The following is a 17,852-nucleotide window of genomic DNA, read 5'->3' on the forward strand; positions in this document are numbered from 1 at the left end:
TTTTAATCAAAGCAAAATACTTGTTTTCGCAAAATAGTTTTATATTCAGATGTTTGTCAATGCTTACTTACCCTTTTTTTTAGTGCAGAAAGGTCAATATTTATGACACAAGAGTACGAAAATAAAAGAAAACATCATATTTCTCATTTATTTTATCATAAAGGTATACTTTTTTCTTTGTTAAAATAAAGAGATGAATCATTTCTTTAAAAAAATATGAATTACAACATTTTCACACAAAGACTTTTTAAGATATTGCCTGTTATGCATGTCGGAATTGTAAAAAATACGACAAGAAAAACGGGGTGATACTTACATTGTGCTCCTTTATAATTTTTCTTGCGAGATGAATTACAATGAATTTGCATTCATTTTAAAGACACAAGTCATATACATTAGATACCTGTTTATTTCGAATGTGATTTGACATTTTTGGTTCTTTTTAGCGTATATTTGGAGTAGAAAAATAATGTCTTAAAATAATCTTTTTTTAGCATTTCACACTGTAAAAATAAGCATACAGTTAATTCTCGATAAACCGCCACCTTTTGTAATTTAGAAATCATGGCGGTATAACGAATTTGGCGATGAATCGAATTTCCCATCTTTTTAGAAAACAAGAAGTGGAGTTACCGTTCTTAGAAATACCATTTAAGCGTTTCTACTCTTATTATAAAATATACATGTATAAAGACATATTTTTGATTGAAAATACTTCCAGTATTATTTTATGTATAATTTCACTAAAACAAAATGATTGTGCAGTAATGAAATAAAGACAAGTCATTTGTATTTAATATTATGTAAATCTGCACGTCTGATATTGAAAAAAAACCAAGCTGGGTCGATCGTCGTGATTTATTGCCGAAAGCACGTAAAATGAATTCTTGAATAAATTCATCGTTTATGGCATCATTGTTAATGAAACGTTCACAATTCATGCCGTATAATTATTTTTTCAGCAAACTTTGCATTAATTAAAGCAGACATCATCAAAATAATATCGTTATCCGCGCACTATAACAACGACCGCTTTCCTGGCGAAGCCGTGACTAAATGATTTTTATTAAACAAAAAACAAAATTATTATAACAGTTCATGTTAAAATTATTATTTATTTTATTCTTGTTTAATTACTAAATTGCATGTACCTTGTCTGCCTTTGCATGCTTTAAAACAGGGTTAGCGTCAACTAATTAGCCGCGCTTCACTGACCGTTTGAATCTGTGGCGGTATATCGAGATAATTGACACTTAAAAATGGACGTTTGTTTTGAAAACAGGGTGGCGGATGGCGGTATGCGAATTTGGCGTTATAAAGAGAATTTTATACAGCAGGAAAAACGTTCTTGGGAAATCATGGCGCTATTGCGAAAATGGCGATGAATCGAATGGCGATAATTCGAGAATTGACTGTATAAAGGTATTGTTTTTATTACCTAAAAATTATGAGCAAAGAGGTCAGGAAAGAAATGTCAAAGTTTTGAAAATTTCACACAAAGACTTTTCGGGCATAGGTCCCCCTTAATTTGTATAACTTGCCTTGTGGATCGAACACAAACCAGGGCCTTCCTGACTTGAACTGAATAGCCAGGAACTCGTCCTGTCTCCCAGCAGAGGCAGCAAATATCAGGAGACCATTCCTCATGTTCTTGTCCATTTTGAATTTAAATCTGATCCCTGTATAAAATTATAATCCTTTAAGATTTTGTATAATGGCAATGTAATTAATTTTATATGTACACAGAGATTAAAAATAAGAAAAAGAAAAGAAAAAATATCTACTCTCTTAAAGACAATTGCACTTTAGTACACAATAGGAAAGTTTTACTTGACTACACCATCAGCAACTTTTTTTGTTAAACTGTAGACTTATAAGAACTAACCTGTGAATGCTACATTAGGTGGAATAATTTCAGGAGGAAAGAGGTAGTATCCCCCTCCAGGAAATCTGGTTCCCTGCACTACCAAGGGAGGGAAGCTCAGGGAGGGTACAGTTTTCTCCACCGAGTACAGAGGGGCAGGGCCATTAGGGTCCGCAGGCTCAGGCCAAGACAAGCGGATCATGCTGGAATTCACACTGTAGAACTTGGGTTTAAAGAGCCCAGCTGGTACTATAAAAAGAATAAAAATTTCAATACACAAAATGTATCAACAGGATCTATTTCAATGTCTACATTTAGTCATAAATCAGTATCACAAAAAACATAAAAAAATTATTATAGTGATAATCACACACAATGTTAAATAGTTTGTATATAACACACTTTCATTCAAAGAAAAATAAGATCCCAGTTGACTGTCATGATCTTGATCTAAATTCTCAATCTTGTCCTAAAGGCAAACAACAACAAATTGCCAACCCCCCTTTTTTGATCTGAGGGACAGATAATTTCAAAATCTTTTACAAAGTGCACATACCATCTTCCTGAGTAGTTCCAGTGACCTCTGATGAGTTGACACACCCCTCAGAGTTGCATGCACCTAGTTTAAAGGTGTAGTTCTGGTACGCATCCAGTCCCCCTATCATATGGGACCTTGAGGCACCACCTGAGACACTGACGAGCTAAAAAACAAAAAATCGAAAATGAAGAAGTAAATTTCAAAATAACAGCCATTTAGTGGCATTATAAGCATTCAATAATTTAAACTTTGCCTAGGTTTCTTCCAATGAACAACTGCTGTGAGTCTCTATGAGAACACTCTTTGAAATCAACCAAGCATTTCAATGTTACCACAAATTTTCCTACCTTCCACAAGTATTGTGGAGCAAATGGGTCAGCAGCGAGGTCATTCCTGCTGAAGAAGTACACCCTGTAGGTCATAATGACCCCACGGGCCTGATCCTCTGAGGGAGACTCCCACCGTAGCTCCAGCTGTGAGTGGCTGACCGAGTACACTGTGGGGGCGGGGGTAAATATAGGCGTGGCTTCCCCCGTTCTCTGGGACACCCAGGGGCTGGCTGTCTTTCCTATGTCATTCTCTGCAAGAACCTGTTGAAGAGATTTCTCAACTGCATACAAGTCTAAAAGTGTTTGCAGAGCAGGACTTTCCATTCAAATGGAAAGATTTTTTCTAAACATGAAAACTTCTCTGTTTAGAAAAAAATCTGTTTTCAGTATAATCTTACCAAGTTGACCATTAATTAATGGAAACTGAATTATAAGCTTAAGATTATTTTATGCTGCTGCCATACCTGAAACTCATACACTGCATAAGGTTCCAGACCCTGGACTAAGAAGTTTGTATCAGGAGGGGGTAGTGCTATTTCCTGTGGGGACCGAGTTGGGCGGGGATTATACTGTCCACTAGGGTGGAATATCCTCTTCTCCTGTGGGTCCCTGGTTCCATCAACTTTTAATGATCCTCTCATCCACAGCTCATAAAATATTATAATTCCTATACAGTAATAACTTGAGAATAAATTTACATGTACCTGTATTTTGAGTTGTGAGAAACAATTTTTTTTTTTTTATAAAATCTGAATAGCATATATAATTCTGATTTATTGAGTTTACTTGTTCAGAATTTCCTAATTTGGTTCTTAAATCATCATGCACTTTTAAAACATAAATATAATGTCATATAAAAATTACTACACGTGCCATTTGCTTGCGCAGGTGGTTTCCATGTGACATTTAGTTTGGATGAAGAAACCATCGTAACAACAGGTGCTTCCATTCCCGTGGGAAGGGCCGACTTAGTGCTAAATACCACAGGCCAACTGTCCAAACACCCTCCTTCACTGCAGCTCACAACAAACACAGTGTAGTTAGTAAAAGGTACCAGTCCTGTGATTGTGGTCTTATTATCTAGCCCGGTCCAGTGTAGCTCTCGCACAGTCGGCTGGCTTGGTTTCAAAGTGACCACACTGAAGTTGGCGAGAGGTCCGTTCATTTTTGCAGGAAAGATCCAGGCTAATTGAGCCGTTCTTGCTTGAATTTCCTTGACAGTCACATAGACGATGCCTGTGGGGGGACCTGGTAGGGTTCGGAAGGTCACTGGAGAACTGTGGACGGATCCAAAATCATTGGTGGCCTCCACAATGTAGGTGTATCTCGTGTAGGGTGACAATCCTGAATCTTCATAGATGATATCTAAAAATAATGAAAAGATAGTTTTTGTTAGGTGTTTGCAAAAACATGCAATCCAAAGCTTGGCTCCTAATGTACATTTGTAAATTTGATCATGCTTATGGAAATTAAATTGAGCAAGCTACAGTCAGTTTCTTTAATGAATCCTGTCAGTTTCTTTAATGTTAATCATTAAGCAAAGGATAAGATATATGACTTAAAATGTGATGACTTGATAAAAAATCAAGAAAAGATGAAAAATGAATTTGAAATGATTAAAGAAAGTGAACCAATACTGTAATTTTGAAATTTAAAGATCCTCTCAAATTTTGGTATCCAATGAATTCTAGAAACCAGTAATCAACACCCACATCTGGAAAAGTCATAATACACTAAGTAGGCACAGAACAACATATTAAGTCTGACTTTTTCACATTGTACTTACTAGAAGAGTTGCCTGTGAAGATCAGTGTTCCATTTCTGAAGAGTCTGTATTCTTTGATGACCCCATTAGGATAATCTGGTTCCTTCCACGTGAGCCACAGTACAGTTGAACTGTTCTGCTGGTGCTCTGGTGGGGGCTGCTGAGCTGGTTCTAAAATTTCAAACATAAATTATAAAGTAGAATTCATATAACATTGTAACAACCCCCCCCCCCCCTCATCCCCAAACATACACACACAAATATATCAAAAGCATTGTTTTTGATGAGCTGTAAAGAGGACATAAATGCTGTACTGCAATAACAGGAGAGACAAGTTTACACCATTCTAACACCCCATCTTCCCTCAAATTACTGAATTCAAACTAATGCATGAAATAGGTAATCCAACATAGGATCACTTTTATTTTCACCTCTCCCCAAAAAACATTTCATATCTGAACATAAAGCTTCAGTTCAGTCTATTTTCTTACCTTTACTACAACCATAAGGGTTTTCACTGCTGATGTAACTGGCTCCTGATATACAGGCATCACACCTTCGACCTTCCACAAACTGTTTACAGAAGCATTTTCCCGTCATGACGTCACAAGTGGAGTTTAAGCTGCCTGCTGCCTCACATTCACAAGGACTGCAGCTAAAACAATACAGTTATCTTAGCTTAGTGTAAGCGCAGAATATAATTTAAGTTTCAAAATTCATTGTATCCATTAACTTTACGTTTTAAAACTACAGGGAATGAAATTATCTTGGTTATAAGTGTGAACTCATTACTAGTGTTGTGTGGTATTCAAATAAAATATTTAACTTATGAAGTTATCAACCTCTTCCAATCAAAGGATAAAGATGTAAAAGACTATGTGTCTAAAACAAGCTTAATAGTTGATGTGAACCCCATGGAAAGAATTCAGTATCTCCCCCAACATACATCCCTAATCTTGAGTTATAATTGTCTTTATATGTTCCTAATCTAGAGTTATTATTGTCTACGTACGTTCCTAATCTTGAGTTAAAGCCGTAGAACCCCTCATGACACTCCTCACAGGTTCTCCCCGTGATCCCTGTATTACTCTGTCGACACTGACACTGCCCTGTCAGCGAGTCACATGACGTTTGTTCGTACGTACTGGCGTAGTGACATCCGCACTGCTGACAGCCTCCTCCCGGCTCCAGTCTCGTAAAATATCCTAGAAAACGGAACAAAAAATAACGATTTATAATGATGAATGTCCCCAGAGGCAGTCAAGTTTGAGCTGAATTACTTGAATGTTACTACAGCCAATTAATAATTAGATGATGAGAAGCAGGAAGTCATCAGCTCAGGTGAACAGAATGGATCCCAAACACTGCATGCATTACAAAATTTGAAGATTTGTTATTTGTAAATTTCTGTTGAAACATGTATACATATATTGAAATTATATATATATATGTTCATGTAATCTTTTGCATGTATTAAAACAACATTGTCCAGAGAACTTTGATCCTAAATGAGTTTAAGTTCTTTGATAAAAGTCAAAATCAGTACCTTGTGCACAGTCATCACATCGCCTCCCTATCCTGTTAGCCAGGCACGTACATTCTCCCGTATTCTGGTCACATGACAAATCATCAGGGTGACTGGAGTTACCTCCCTTTGTCCCCGTGGGATCACAGTTACAGGGTTCACACCCCTCTGTGATGTTCATACTCAATCCAAAAGTGTTCCCACTGCACTGATTACAACTAGTCCCTACCACATTCTCCTTACACACACACTTTCCAGAATTTTTGTCACAGACCAGGGAACTGTTAATGGTTCCGGCCAAATTACAGATACATCCATAGCATCCTTTGGATGCCGATCCTCCGAATCCAAAACTTCCATCTTTGCACTCATCACACGCCAGTCCCTGGACATTTTCTTTACAAACACATTGACTTGTTCTTTTGTCACACACTGTACCTGGCACTGTGCCAAGAGAGTTGCAAGTGCACACCTTGCAGCCGAGTTCAAAGTTTTGGTAGTTGTCTGTACACTGGTCACACTTGCGTCCTGTCACATGGTCCTTACACTGACATTGACCCGTGACGGGGTCACAGAACTGAGAGGTTGAGCCCTGGGGGTTACACTCACAGGGAGAGCAGCCAGCTGGATTGTCTGCGGTCAGGTTGAAGTACCCATGCTCACAATCTGCACATTTGGACCCTTTAAAAAAATTAATGTTTAGGCATTTACATTTTCTTTTCTTAAAAGTAACTACGATTTTTTGAGGTGCATGTATTTATGCAGCATCCAGTATCTTCATACTGAAATGAACTATAAGCAATAAGCAGTTACTTTTCAGTTTCATTAGATAAAGCTTGCACATTTTATATAAAACTATATTCACAGCAAGTTAATTATACACCACACATATACTTCTTTATGCCCATAACTGTCTTTCATATCTCATAAGTCATAACTGTAGTTTATACCTCAAACTGAAACATTTGATTTAAAAGAGTTTTACTTTCACTTTTGGATGCCCATTCCAATAAATTTATCTCTTGTTTTAATAAATATGCACAAAATTATGCATTTTTAATCTGATTCCAATAATTTTGAAAATTAATAATATCTAGTATATGTACATGTACTTATATTATTTACCTCTGGTGTTTTGTTTACAGTTACAGGTGCCTGTTTTATTATTTACCTCTGGTATTTTGTTTACAGTTACAGGTGCCTGTTTTATTATTTACCTCTAGTGTTTTGTTTACAGTTACAGGTGCCTGTTTTGGTGTCACAGGACACATCTCCATTGAGTGTACCATCTGTGTTACAGGAGCAGTTTTCACAGCCGTCAGGGTTAGAGGTCAAAAGGTTAAAGAAGCCCGGCAGACAGAGGTCACATTGCCGACCTCCTGTGTTGGTCTTACACTGACATTGCCCACCATCCTGTAAAGTTATTATCATATACATTGTAGTTCAAAATTCAACATTTGAATGACACTGCTAACAGCATGTACTGAAAGAAAACAGTATGGAAATAGAAATAAATTTACGAGAAAAGGGAATAAGACTTTCTTATTTTCTTCTCATCATTTACATTTGTATATCAAGTACTAGTCAAATACATGTAACATATATTACAGTTGCAGCTTAAATTACTGTATTTTTTGCTATCACTGCATTGTCATTATGGCACCGAAGTTTTACTCTTCAGATCAGTACAAACAGTTTACAAAATACTATCAAACCTTTACCTCCCTATTATTTCAAACGCATTGTACTCTATGGGTCTGTATCTAATTGACAATTATAAAATTCATGTAACATAGGAACACATACTATATCACAAACCTTTTTACAATCCAGCTCTCCTCCTTCGACCCCTGCTTCACTACACAAACAAGGCACACAAACATCAGGGTCATATTTACTCCTGCCCCGGGGCCTGTAGTACAGGGGGACACAGGTCTCACAGAACTGACCGCTGGTGAAGTGCTGACAGTTCACACAGACTCCCCCTCCCCCGAGGTCATGGTCATCTGGGAAGAGGTCAAGGGTCGCATTGTAGACACAGCTGTCGGAGTGATTGTGACATTCACATGGCTTACAGTCAAAGGAGTTAATTAGGTCACCATCACGATAGGGCTTGTTGTTGTAAAGGGGCTGGCACTCCTCACACTTGAAATTTAGATGAGAGAATAAAAATTTGAAACAGTTTTGGCAACCAAAAAAAAGTGTTCATCTAACAAATGAGAGGGCTTATTGAAAAGCTGAAAAACTCAATGAAGAGGGAGCTCTAAAATGAGCCTGCAGCTTAGATGGGCCGACAATACATTTGTAGAGTGAAGTAAGCTGTGGTATATTCAATAAAATATTTATCATAAGTAAACTGATTTATTTCTTAAAATGAATACTAGGTGATCCAAAGGGTCTTTCCTACCTTGTTTCCCTGTGTAAAACTCTCTGGTAGACAGCTACAGTTGTAAGGTCTGGTGATACTATCACAGGTATAGGCATGGCCATGACAGTTACATCTACAAAACAGGTGTTAATCTCTAATACATGTACTGTATATGTGTAATGGCTAAGCTTCTCCTAAAGTCAGTTTTACCCAAACTATTTAAAATTCACAGTAAGATATCTGCTTGATAAAGATGCCTACCCTTTCAAAGATCAGGCAGTGATCTATTTATTTATAGGGCAATACGGTGACAATTTGTAAAATTTGTATACCAGTATACAGCATAAGTACAATTATTGGAAAACACATAAAAAAACATGTAAATGGACTCTTAAAGCACTTCAATAAATTCTTAGATAAAAATATTAATTGAAAAGGAAAATAAGAACCATGCACAAACCTTCCTTTAATGATGAATTCAAAAACCCCAAAGTACTCATGTCTAAGATTAGTCACCAGCTGATGGTCCTGCAGTTTGACTCGGACTTTTGAGGCTCGTACAAATTCCTTCAGTTTCGGGGTACCGTAAAAGTCATCCATCCCTGGTCTCTGTACTGGCTCGGCTGCCAGGAGGCTGAATGTTATGTTTCCCTTGGAGTAGTGGGTGTTCTCTTTATCTCTGAACAGGAAATGACACAATATAAAGTAACATCCAAAAAGAAATGAGTGTAATATTCATAATCTAATATACATGTACATATTTTCTTCACAATTAGAAAATTTTAGGGAGATTGACAAATTAATTTAATCAATCTCTTAAAGAACTTTATAATTTCATTCAATTTGATATCCCTTATACCTAGGATATGTCAAAAGTAATATGGCAGTCCAAGCCTTTTTTTTAGTATTTTTCCCTCTTAATATTAAATCCTTGGATATCCTCAGAGTTTAATATTAGTCCCATCATCAAGTTTGCATTTACAAGGTCTGACTGTATGTTTTCTTAAAAGATCAAATTTGTTTTCATATTATCAGCTACATACTAATATCCAGAATTTGTTGCACATGCTCACTACAGAAACTATCAACCAAGACCATCAAAGAATATTTCCCTTCACAATAAAGACAAAGCATGTGATAAAATTAAGTCTTACCTTTTGAACTTGAGACAGTTGACCGAGTCGGGTTGTGGAAGGGGGCCATTATCTGTCTGACTGAAGTATTCCTGACAGTCTGTCGCGTACATCTGCCATTCCTCCCAACTCCCCTCCAACTCGCGGGAAATAAGGACCGCCCGGGGGAGGGGACTGTAGAACTGAAGGTTAAGGAAGAACACCTGAAAAACATAGTTAAAATTTTTATTATAGGAGAAGTAAGTTGTAAGAACTTGTATTTACCCAGTCATTCTTTTGTGTGTCATCAAATGTCTATTCAAATCATTTAAAACTTTTACATTACAACTCTGTCATTTTCATTTCACTGTAATTGTGGTAGTTCATCCACAAATTCACTGGACTTAATATAAAACAGATCTTGGGGAATACCTTTTTTCTTTTAAATTTTCTCTTGGTTATTTTTTCTACTTTTAAATGCTTTAAATATTCATATTTGTATATAAAATTAAAGATATATTGAATTTGTCAATAAATACTTGTTGTTTATTACAAGAATTTACCCTGCAAAAATCTTTCTCAACATTTCTGAGAATTTAAAGGAAAAAAATTAATCTAATGGGTGTTTTCATCAATTTTTATTGAATAACCACCTGAAAATCATCTTCCAAGTCGATGGTGAGCTCTATGTGGTTCTGGAACTGTGAGATCCAGTAGGTGTTACTGTCTCCGTCGTTCAGGAACTCCAGATTATGAGCCTCCGCGTTGAGCCTGAGCACGGCGTCGTTATCAGCGTCGTCCACGCCGTTAGCGATGCAGTAGTGTTCCATCTGAGGTTTGATCCTGGGGTGGGAGGCCTGACATCTACACTCAGACTGAACGCGGACGCTCGGAAGACTGCCGCTGTACACCTCCTGAATTTCTCTTGAAAGATATTAGCCCCAGTATCAAATGTTAATAATATATGCATTGTAAATTTTTTTCACTTTTTACAAGCATTTATTAAAATGAGCTTCGAAATATCACTGTTATTGTTGACATAGTTATAGTACTGCTGTCTGATGGTAAAAAAGATTGTTTAACACCAGTGGGTGTATACGTCTATTTACCTATTTTTATAACCGAGTTTACCTGTTAGTCAGTGTCTCTGAAAAGAACTTTACATCCTGGAGACGTCCCAGAAACTGATTTGTACCTGAAAATCATTTTGCATGTGAAAATTTGTCTTGACATCAAGTACCTTTAGAAAAAAAATAATTATAATTGTTGTCACAAATTATTTTATAAAAATTGTAATTTTATTTCTTCATTCTTCTCAAATCAGAATTGACCTAATTAAAGCATAATTTTCATTCCTTATTTTTAAAGTTCATGCAATTTCCAACATAAATGCTTCACCTGTGATACTTTGCCCTATTCTGCTTTGACCTTGAATGCTGTCCTTGACCTGACTGGCAAGGACAAGTGTCTCCACAGGAAGAAAGCCTGGCTGGACCCCATTGATGTAGAAACTCAAACTGGTTTTATAAGCCTAAAATTATATCAGAAATTATTTGTTAATATGGTTTTGCTAGTCTTTCCCTACCCAATCTCTCTGTTTTCTCTATCTCCCTCTTGTATTCCATAAAAAAGGTAACTGTCTGATTTGTTTACTTCATGGCAAAAGGGTATAATAAAATTCAAGTTATTCAAATATACACATCAAATATTGACAGTTTTATTGTACAACATTAATCCATTAACTCTGATATCAAATATAATGCAACCAATCAAACACAATAGAAAATTTACACAAGCATTGTTAAAACACACAAAGTTAAAATAAATTTACAAACATTAATTACTTTATATATAAAAAGCTATTTTGAGTTTAATTTAAACTGGAAGTGTTAATTTTGTTGGATGCTATTTGTTTATGTACAGCGTAATTATTTTCTCTCCATAAATATGAAAAACAGTGGGCTTGGTTATATAAAAGACAAAAGAAAAAGGTGTTCACCATCTTGAAAATAATAAGAAAAAAATGTATCTGCATCATTTGAATGCTTCCTGCTAAAACACAAGTTTAAATGTACCAAAAGTATTTACTGTACATGCATATGCCCCTGGCGGCCTCGCCAATACAAGGCAGGGGCATGATAACAGAAAAAGTAACTGATACAGAAATTTTTTTTGCTGCATAGTCAATAGCACAAAGGTTTCACTTCTGGAACCCTAAAGACTCCAATTTGCAAAGGCCTTTAATTTCAAATTCACTAAAAAGTAAACACTCCAACAATTGTAAAGATTAAAAAGTTTATAAAATATCATTCAATACATAAATACCTTTTTTAAATCATACACAGTAATTCAATTAAAATTTTAAATGGCTTCATTTTTAGTGTACCTGAATGGCGAGGTGGATCCAGGTTCTCTGAGGAATCTTTTCTTGACAGGTAACTGTAGCGATGCCAGCCTGACCCCAGTACACCATGGACAGCTGGGACCTCGCCAGCAAGACTTCCAGCACCAGGTTTCCATTGTCTGACACCTTGTGGAAAACGGTACTACAAGAAACACAGAAAAATGCATTGAACTTCAGTGTTCACATTTCTGAGGGAATTCTTCATAAACAAGAGGCCCATGGGCCACATCGCTCACCTGAGTTTGGCCCCGCCCTACCCCTGGGGGACATGATTTGAACATATTTGAATCTACACTACCTGAGGATGCATCCATATAAATATGAGCAATCATGGCTTTGCTATTCTTGAGAATAAGTTTTTTAAAGAATTTTCCTATATATTTCTATGTAAAAATTTGGTCGGCCATTGTGGCCCTGCCCTACCCCCAGGGGTCATGATTGGAACAAACTTGAATCTACACTACCTGCGGATGCTTCCATATAAATATTAGCAATTATGGCTTTGCTGTTCTTAAGAAGAAGACTTTTAATGAATTTTCCTATATATTTTTATATAAAACTTTGGTCGGCCATAGTGACCCCGCCCTACCCCCGGGGGACATGATTTGAACAAACTTGAATCTACACTACCTGGGGATGCTTCCATATAAATATGAGCAATTATGGCTTTGCTGTTCTTAAGAAGAAGATTTTTAAAGAATTTTCCTATATATTTCAATATAAAAATTTGGTCGGCCAGTGACCCCACCCTACCCCGGGAGACATGATTTGAACAAACTTGAATCTACACTACCTGGGGATGCTTCCATATGAATATTAGCAATTATGGCTTTGCTGTTCTTATGAAGAAGATTTTTAAAGAATTTTCCTATATATTTCTAAATAAAACTTTGGTCGGCCATTGTGGCCCCGCCCTACCCCCGGGGGTCATGATTGGAACAAACTTGAATCTACACTACCTGGGGATGCTTCCATATAAATATGAGCAATCATGGCTTTGCTGTTCTTGAGAAGAAGATTTTTAAAGAATTTTCCTATATATTTCTATATAAAACTTTGGTCAGCCATTGTGGCCCCGCCCTACCCCCGGGGGTCATGATTTGAAAAAACTTGAATCTACACTACCTGAGGGTACTTTCTTTTAAGTATTGCTTTGCTGTTCTTCAGAAGAAGATTTTTAAAACATTCCACCAAATTTTCACTAATTCTCAATTATCTCCCCTTGAATGAGGGCATGGCCCTTCATTTGAACAAACTTGAATCCCCTTCATCCAAGGATGCTTTGTACCAAGTTTGGTCAAAATTGGCCTAGTGGTTCTTGAGAAGAAGTCAAAAATGTGAAAAGTTTACAGACAGACAGACAGACGCCAGACAAAATGTGATCAGAAAAGCTCACTTGAGCCTTCGGCTCAGGTGAGCTAATAATACACTGTTCACATGGAGAGTTTAATTCATATTAAACTTAAGTTACTGTGAATTAAATTTGAATCACGTTCACTAGGAGAATTTAAGGTAGATTGCGGGTTTGCTGACAATAGGATTTGACATAGAAAGCTTGATAGCATTTGCAGTAGCAAATTACAAACAAGCAAAAGATATCTTCAGCAATGTATGCAGTATAAAAATGGAATATACAATTAAACTTGTTTGGTCTGTAAAATATTTATTTATACATGTATGTAATTGAAATTAAGGATGGATCAATGATTAAAGTGAGACCGGGTTTCTTTATTGTTGGGAAATGCAAGGATTTTTAAAGATTCTTCCTGTTTATTCATGTTTAAATATTATATCTCATTGTAGCTGCACCCTAACCCCCGGGGTCACGATCTGTTAAACTTGAATCGACACTATGTACATGAGGATGCTTCCACCAGTATCATCTTTTCTGGCCCACTGGTTCTTGAGAGGGAGATTTTAAAAGATTTTAAAAGACACCATTTATTTATCCTTTATTCATTAAATTACAATCTTCCCTTGGAAGTGGGTGTGGCCCTTCATTTGAACAAACTTGAATCCCCTACACCAAAGTATACTTTGTGGGAAGTTGAAATTGGACCAGTGGTTCTTAAGAGCATGAAAACGTGAAAAGTTAAAGATGACAATGACAGAAGGCGCGTAGCCAGGCGTACGTTTGTACGCAAAAACGTCCACATCATTTTAGGGGAAAAATGAAAGAGGGAGAGGCAGGCGAAATTTTTACGCTCTTAAATCATTTTGCAATAAATAAACACTTTTAGAAATAAAAGAAATGTTTATAAACAATTTAATAAACCATAAATAATAACTGAAAATTAACAGAATCAGTTTTAGGGGAAATATCATAGTAGACAATCTCTACTTCTGAAATCATTAGATTTTCCTTGAATCTGGTTTACGTATTGCTGATGTTTTACATTACATTCTTATAAACATGTACCACTGCAACCGATTAATTTATCATAAGTATTTCGTCTCTTCAAAAGTCTAAAATTGTTTTAAGTGGGATCTTCATTTCACATGAACAACGATACAATGAATGGGCATATCCTTTCTTATTTGAGAGTGTTTGTCCATATTTTGTACATAAACAAAACAGACCTCCAAACATGGGTGCATAACAAACTTTAAAGTGTAAGAAATATGCGAACAGGAGGGTCAAATATGCTCATCAAAATTCAATAGCTGTCAGGGGCATCGCCCTCTGGATTCTCACCAGGGATTAACCAAGGACCCATTGGGGACATTAGGCCCCCAAACCCCCTGCCTACTCTTGCGTCCACATCAAAAGTAGCCTGGCTACGCCACTGGACAGAAAAGGAACATGTTTTGAGCAGAAAAGCCCAGGTGAGTTAAAAACACTATTATTCAATTAAAGTCAAAAATATTTTTTTGTCATATATTACACAAAATTTGAAATTCAGAATTAGTTAAAATGTATAATATCAAACAAATTAATGTTAATTAATTAACAGAGAAAAAAACTTTTGCTTCTTCGACATTGTTTGAGAAAAATTATCATGAGCTAATATAATCAAAACTTTGCTAATTCATTCATTACTTCCCGTAAGCAAACAATAATAACTTTTTAACAAAATTTGGATATATTTGAAAATAAATTGTTTACAACTATTATATCTTCCCCAGTAATAACAGACTACATTTATCAATTTTATTCATTTAGTAATTTAAAAGTACAGGTGTATTTAACAGAGCATTTAAATCTATAGTTATCTCCATCCAGGAAGTAAATTACAGATCTCATCTAAGTCTCGACTAAAATCTCACTCTGACATTCCTAAGTTTGTTTGTTAACAGATATATACATTTAGAGGTCATTTATACCAAAAGTAAGTATATGGTTGCTTGAGGACGTATTATTTGAATTTTTAACAAAAAGGGCATTTTTTGGGCAGATTCTCTAAGATAATTTTAAAGTTTAATTCAACAGAATAGTTAAAACTTAATTCCTTTTTGGGGGAAATTTCCTCTTTAGCCTGGGTAGATAGAGTTCCTGAATGGTGAGGTGGATCCAAAATATATAAACAACCAAAACATAATGAATGTTTTCATTCAGCTTGAAGTATAAGTACTTCAGCCTAAAATAATAAATTCATTGACAAGAATATTAATGCATGTAACAAACTTTAATTTCAGATGGCACATTCAAAACAAAAAATTCCAGGCACTGCCCAACACTTTCTGGAGTGTGGTACTGAAGATTGTGAGAAAAATTGTGAATTCTACTGCAATTCCTGCCATCAACAGATGTGTAAACCATGCAGGGACCAACATCTACAGATTGCAGAAAACAAGAACCATGAAGTGGTCCTTTATCAGCAACGTAGACGACAACTCCCTGTGAAGAAATGCAAGATCCACCCCACTAAAGAAATTGATATTTTCTGCAAAGAATGCAATATTCCTTTATGTTCCAAGTGCTCAACATTGCAAGAGCACCATGGACATATATTTACCGATTTAGAGACTATTTACACAGAAAAATTTACTCTTTGCCAAACAGAACTCTCTAAAATTCATAATCATTTTATTCCTACATCACAGGATTTACAGAGAGAAGTTCAGGAAAATGCCACAGAAGTTAAACAGATCATGGACAGCATACGGACATCCATGAAGGCTGAAGCTGAGTCTCTCAAAAACATGGTGGACACATTTCTCTCAGAAAATATGGAAGAATTAAACCAAATAGAGAAGTCATTACTGGAGAAATTAAAGAGCCAAGAGAAGACATTTGATGATTATATTGCCTATCTCAATGACCTTGCCAAAGAGTTCCAGAGTTACCTGTCCTCTACTGAGCTCACTAATTTCACAACAAAACTTCCAGAGAATTTAGAAATAAAATCCATACCAGAAACCACAAAACCTGTCACACCAGAATTTTCTCCTGCTCAATACAGCAAAAATGATGTTGCTAAATTATCGGGGAAAATAATTAAATCAGATAGAAAGGCAGAACTAAGAAGAGTAAAATCAATGGAAATTCCTCCAATTGCTACATCAATGAAATCCACCAGTGAAAAGACAAAACTAGATAAACATGTGAAATCTGACAAGAAACAAACATTGTCTCTATCTGCCTCTGTCACCAAGGTCAGGGAGTTCAATGTACCAGGTGTTGATGATGTACACCATGTATCACAAGATCAACCAGACAGACTCTGGATCAGTGATCAGAATGGTAATCTTATCCAAACAAATCTACAAGGAAATGTGATACAGAAGATAGAAACCAGTGGTACATCTGAAGGTTACCACACAGTCACACAGGACAGGGGTCTGATCTTTACAGACGAAATCAAGAAAGTCATCAATAGGATAACACAGGATAATAATATCACTGAATTCATTAAAACTGGAGACTGGGAACCACTCAGCATACACTCCTCCCACATCAACGGGGACTTACTGGTGGGGATGATGAAGGGTAGAAAGGCTAAAGTCACCAGGTACAACAAGACAGGAAAAGAACTACAGAACATACAGAGGGATAATAAAGGGCAGGGGCTGTATAATCTACCACACTACATCACAGAAAACATCAATGGAGATATCTGTACATCAGACTATAATAAATTTGCAGTAGTGGTGGTGAATAAATCAGGACAACACAGGTTCTCCTACAGAGGTCAGGGGTTATTGTTCCATCCCTATGGAATCTGTACTGATGTCCTCGGTCACATCCTGGTGTGTGATGATGACAGTTACGCTGTTCACCTCCTTGATCAGGACGGTCAGTTCTTGTCTCTATTACTCACAGAACAACAAGGGGTAGAGGATCCCTGTAGTGTGTGTGTGGATGATGAGAACAATCTCTATGTGGGACAACTAAAGACTAACACTCTGACAGTGTACAAGTATCTTAAGTGATTCTTACTTAGTCACATATACATTGGTTGTAATTTTAATTTAATGTACAGAACAGAATAAATTATATCATCATCTCAAGAGTAGATATTGACATTCCATGCAATGTTTGATACAAGTTGAACACAATGAATAAAGTGTGCAAAAAAAAAAAGTAATTTAATATGATATAGTATTCAAAACTATGTAGAGCAGAAAAAAAATGGTACATGTAATAAGATGTAGTATATATACATATAATTATAACAGTAACTTAATCCAAAGCGTCGCATCACATCCAGTTGACACTTCGCGTCTCATTTGATCTGATAATCTGTGCCTGACCCCCTGTTTATAAGATGTGATACATCTCTTAGGTTCAAGTAACTGTTATAATGATAATTTTATTATATACATGTACCTCCTTATAACTAGCTAAATATGACAAAACACAAGAGGACCATGGGCCACATCACTCACTTGAGTAACTCTGGTGATGCCGTTCTTGACCAGATTTCCCACCGTGTAATACCCCCCCCCCCCCCCCCCCCCCTCTAATGAGTCATGATTTGAACAGTTTAAACTTAATACAACCCAA

The 17,852-nt window shown here is 36.3% G+C and overlaps 2 protein-coding genes across 2 annotated transcripts; one reads left to right on the top strand and one right to left on the bottom strand.

Annotated features, from left to right (window-relative positions):
• Positions 1 to 1,491: 1,491 nt before the first annotated feature.
• On the bottom strand, positions 1,492 to 15,180 carry LOC134265464 (usherin-like). Its single transcript, XM_062747667.1, has 20 exons — positions 15,173 to 15,180; positions 11,888 to 12,047; positions 10,900 to 11,032; positions 10,633 to 10,696; positions 10,155 to 10,425; positions 9,544 to 9,725; positions 8,850 to 9,068; positions 8,429 to 8,522; positions 7,840 to 8,166; positions 7,239 to 7,434; positions 6,043 to 6,702; positions 5,509 to 5,701; positions 4,988 to 5,151; positions 4,518 to 4,667; positions 3,605 to 4,096; positions 3,196 to 3,398; positions 2,750 to 2,992; positions 2,421 to 2,565; positions 1,886 to 2,113; positions 1,492 to 1,679 (listed from the first exon to the last, which is right to left on the bottom strand). Exons 1-20 carry the CDS (start codon positions 15,178 to 15,180, stop codon positions 1,492 to 1,494), a joined length of 4,320 nt encoding a protein of 1,439 aa, XP_062603651.1.
• Positions 15,146 to 17,363, top strand: LOC134265463 (tripartite motif-containing protein 2-like). The gene is made up of 2 exons (XM_062747666.1): positions 15,146 to 15,234; positions 15,542 to 17,363. The coding sequence occupies exon 2, from the start codon at positions 15,542 to 15,544 to the stop codon at positions 17,276 to 17,278; it is 1,737 nt and encodes a 578-aa protein (XP_062603650.1). The 5' UTR covers positions 15,146 to 15,234; the 3' UTR covers positions 17,279 to 17,363.
• The last annotated feature ends 489 nt before the right edge of the window (positions 17,364 to 17,852 follow it).

Source organism: Saccostrea cucullata, unplaced genomic scaffold (assembly GCF_032062105.1).
Source record: "Saccostrea cucullata isolate Sc308-1 unplaced genomic scaffold, CSIRO_AGI_Scuc_v1 ctg10593, whole genome shotgun sequence".
In the NCBI taxonomy this organism is placed as follows: domain Eukaryota; kingdom Metazoa; phylum Mollusca; class Bivalvia; order Ostreida; family Ostreidae; genus Saccostrea; species Saccostrea cuccullata.

What these genes read in the sequence shown, in the direction of transcription:
- LOC134265464 (XM_062747667.1), bottom strand. An exon ending in CCCTTATGGTTGTAGTAAAG is followed by an intron (nt 4,668 to 4,987) that starts GTAAGAAAATAG and finishes TTGAAATTTTAG; the next exon opens with AACCAGCTCAGCAGCCCCCA. An exon ending in ATGCAGTGTATGAGTTTCAG is followed by an intron (nt 2,993 to 3,195) that starts GTATGGCAGCAG and finishes TCTCTTCAACAG; the next exon opens with GTTCTTGCAGAGAATGACAT.
- LOC134265463 (XM_062747666.1), top strand. Translation starts at nt 15,542, where the DNA reads ATGGCACATTCAAAACAAAAAATTCCAGGCACTGCCCAACACTTTCTG.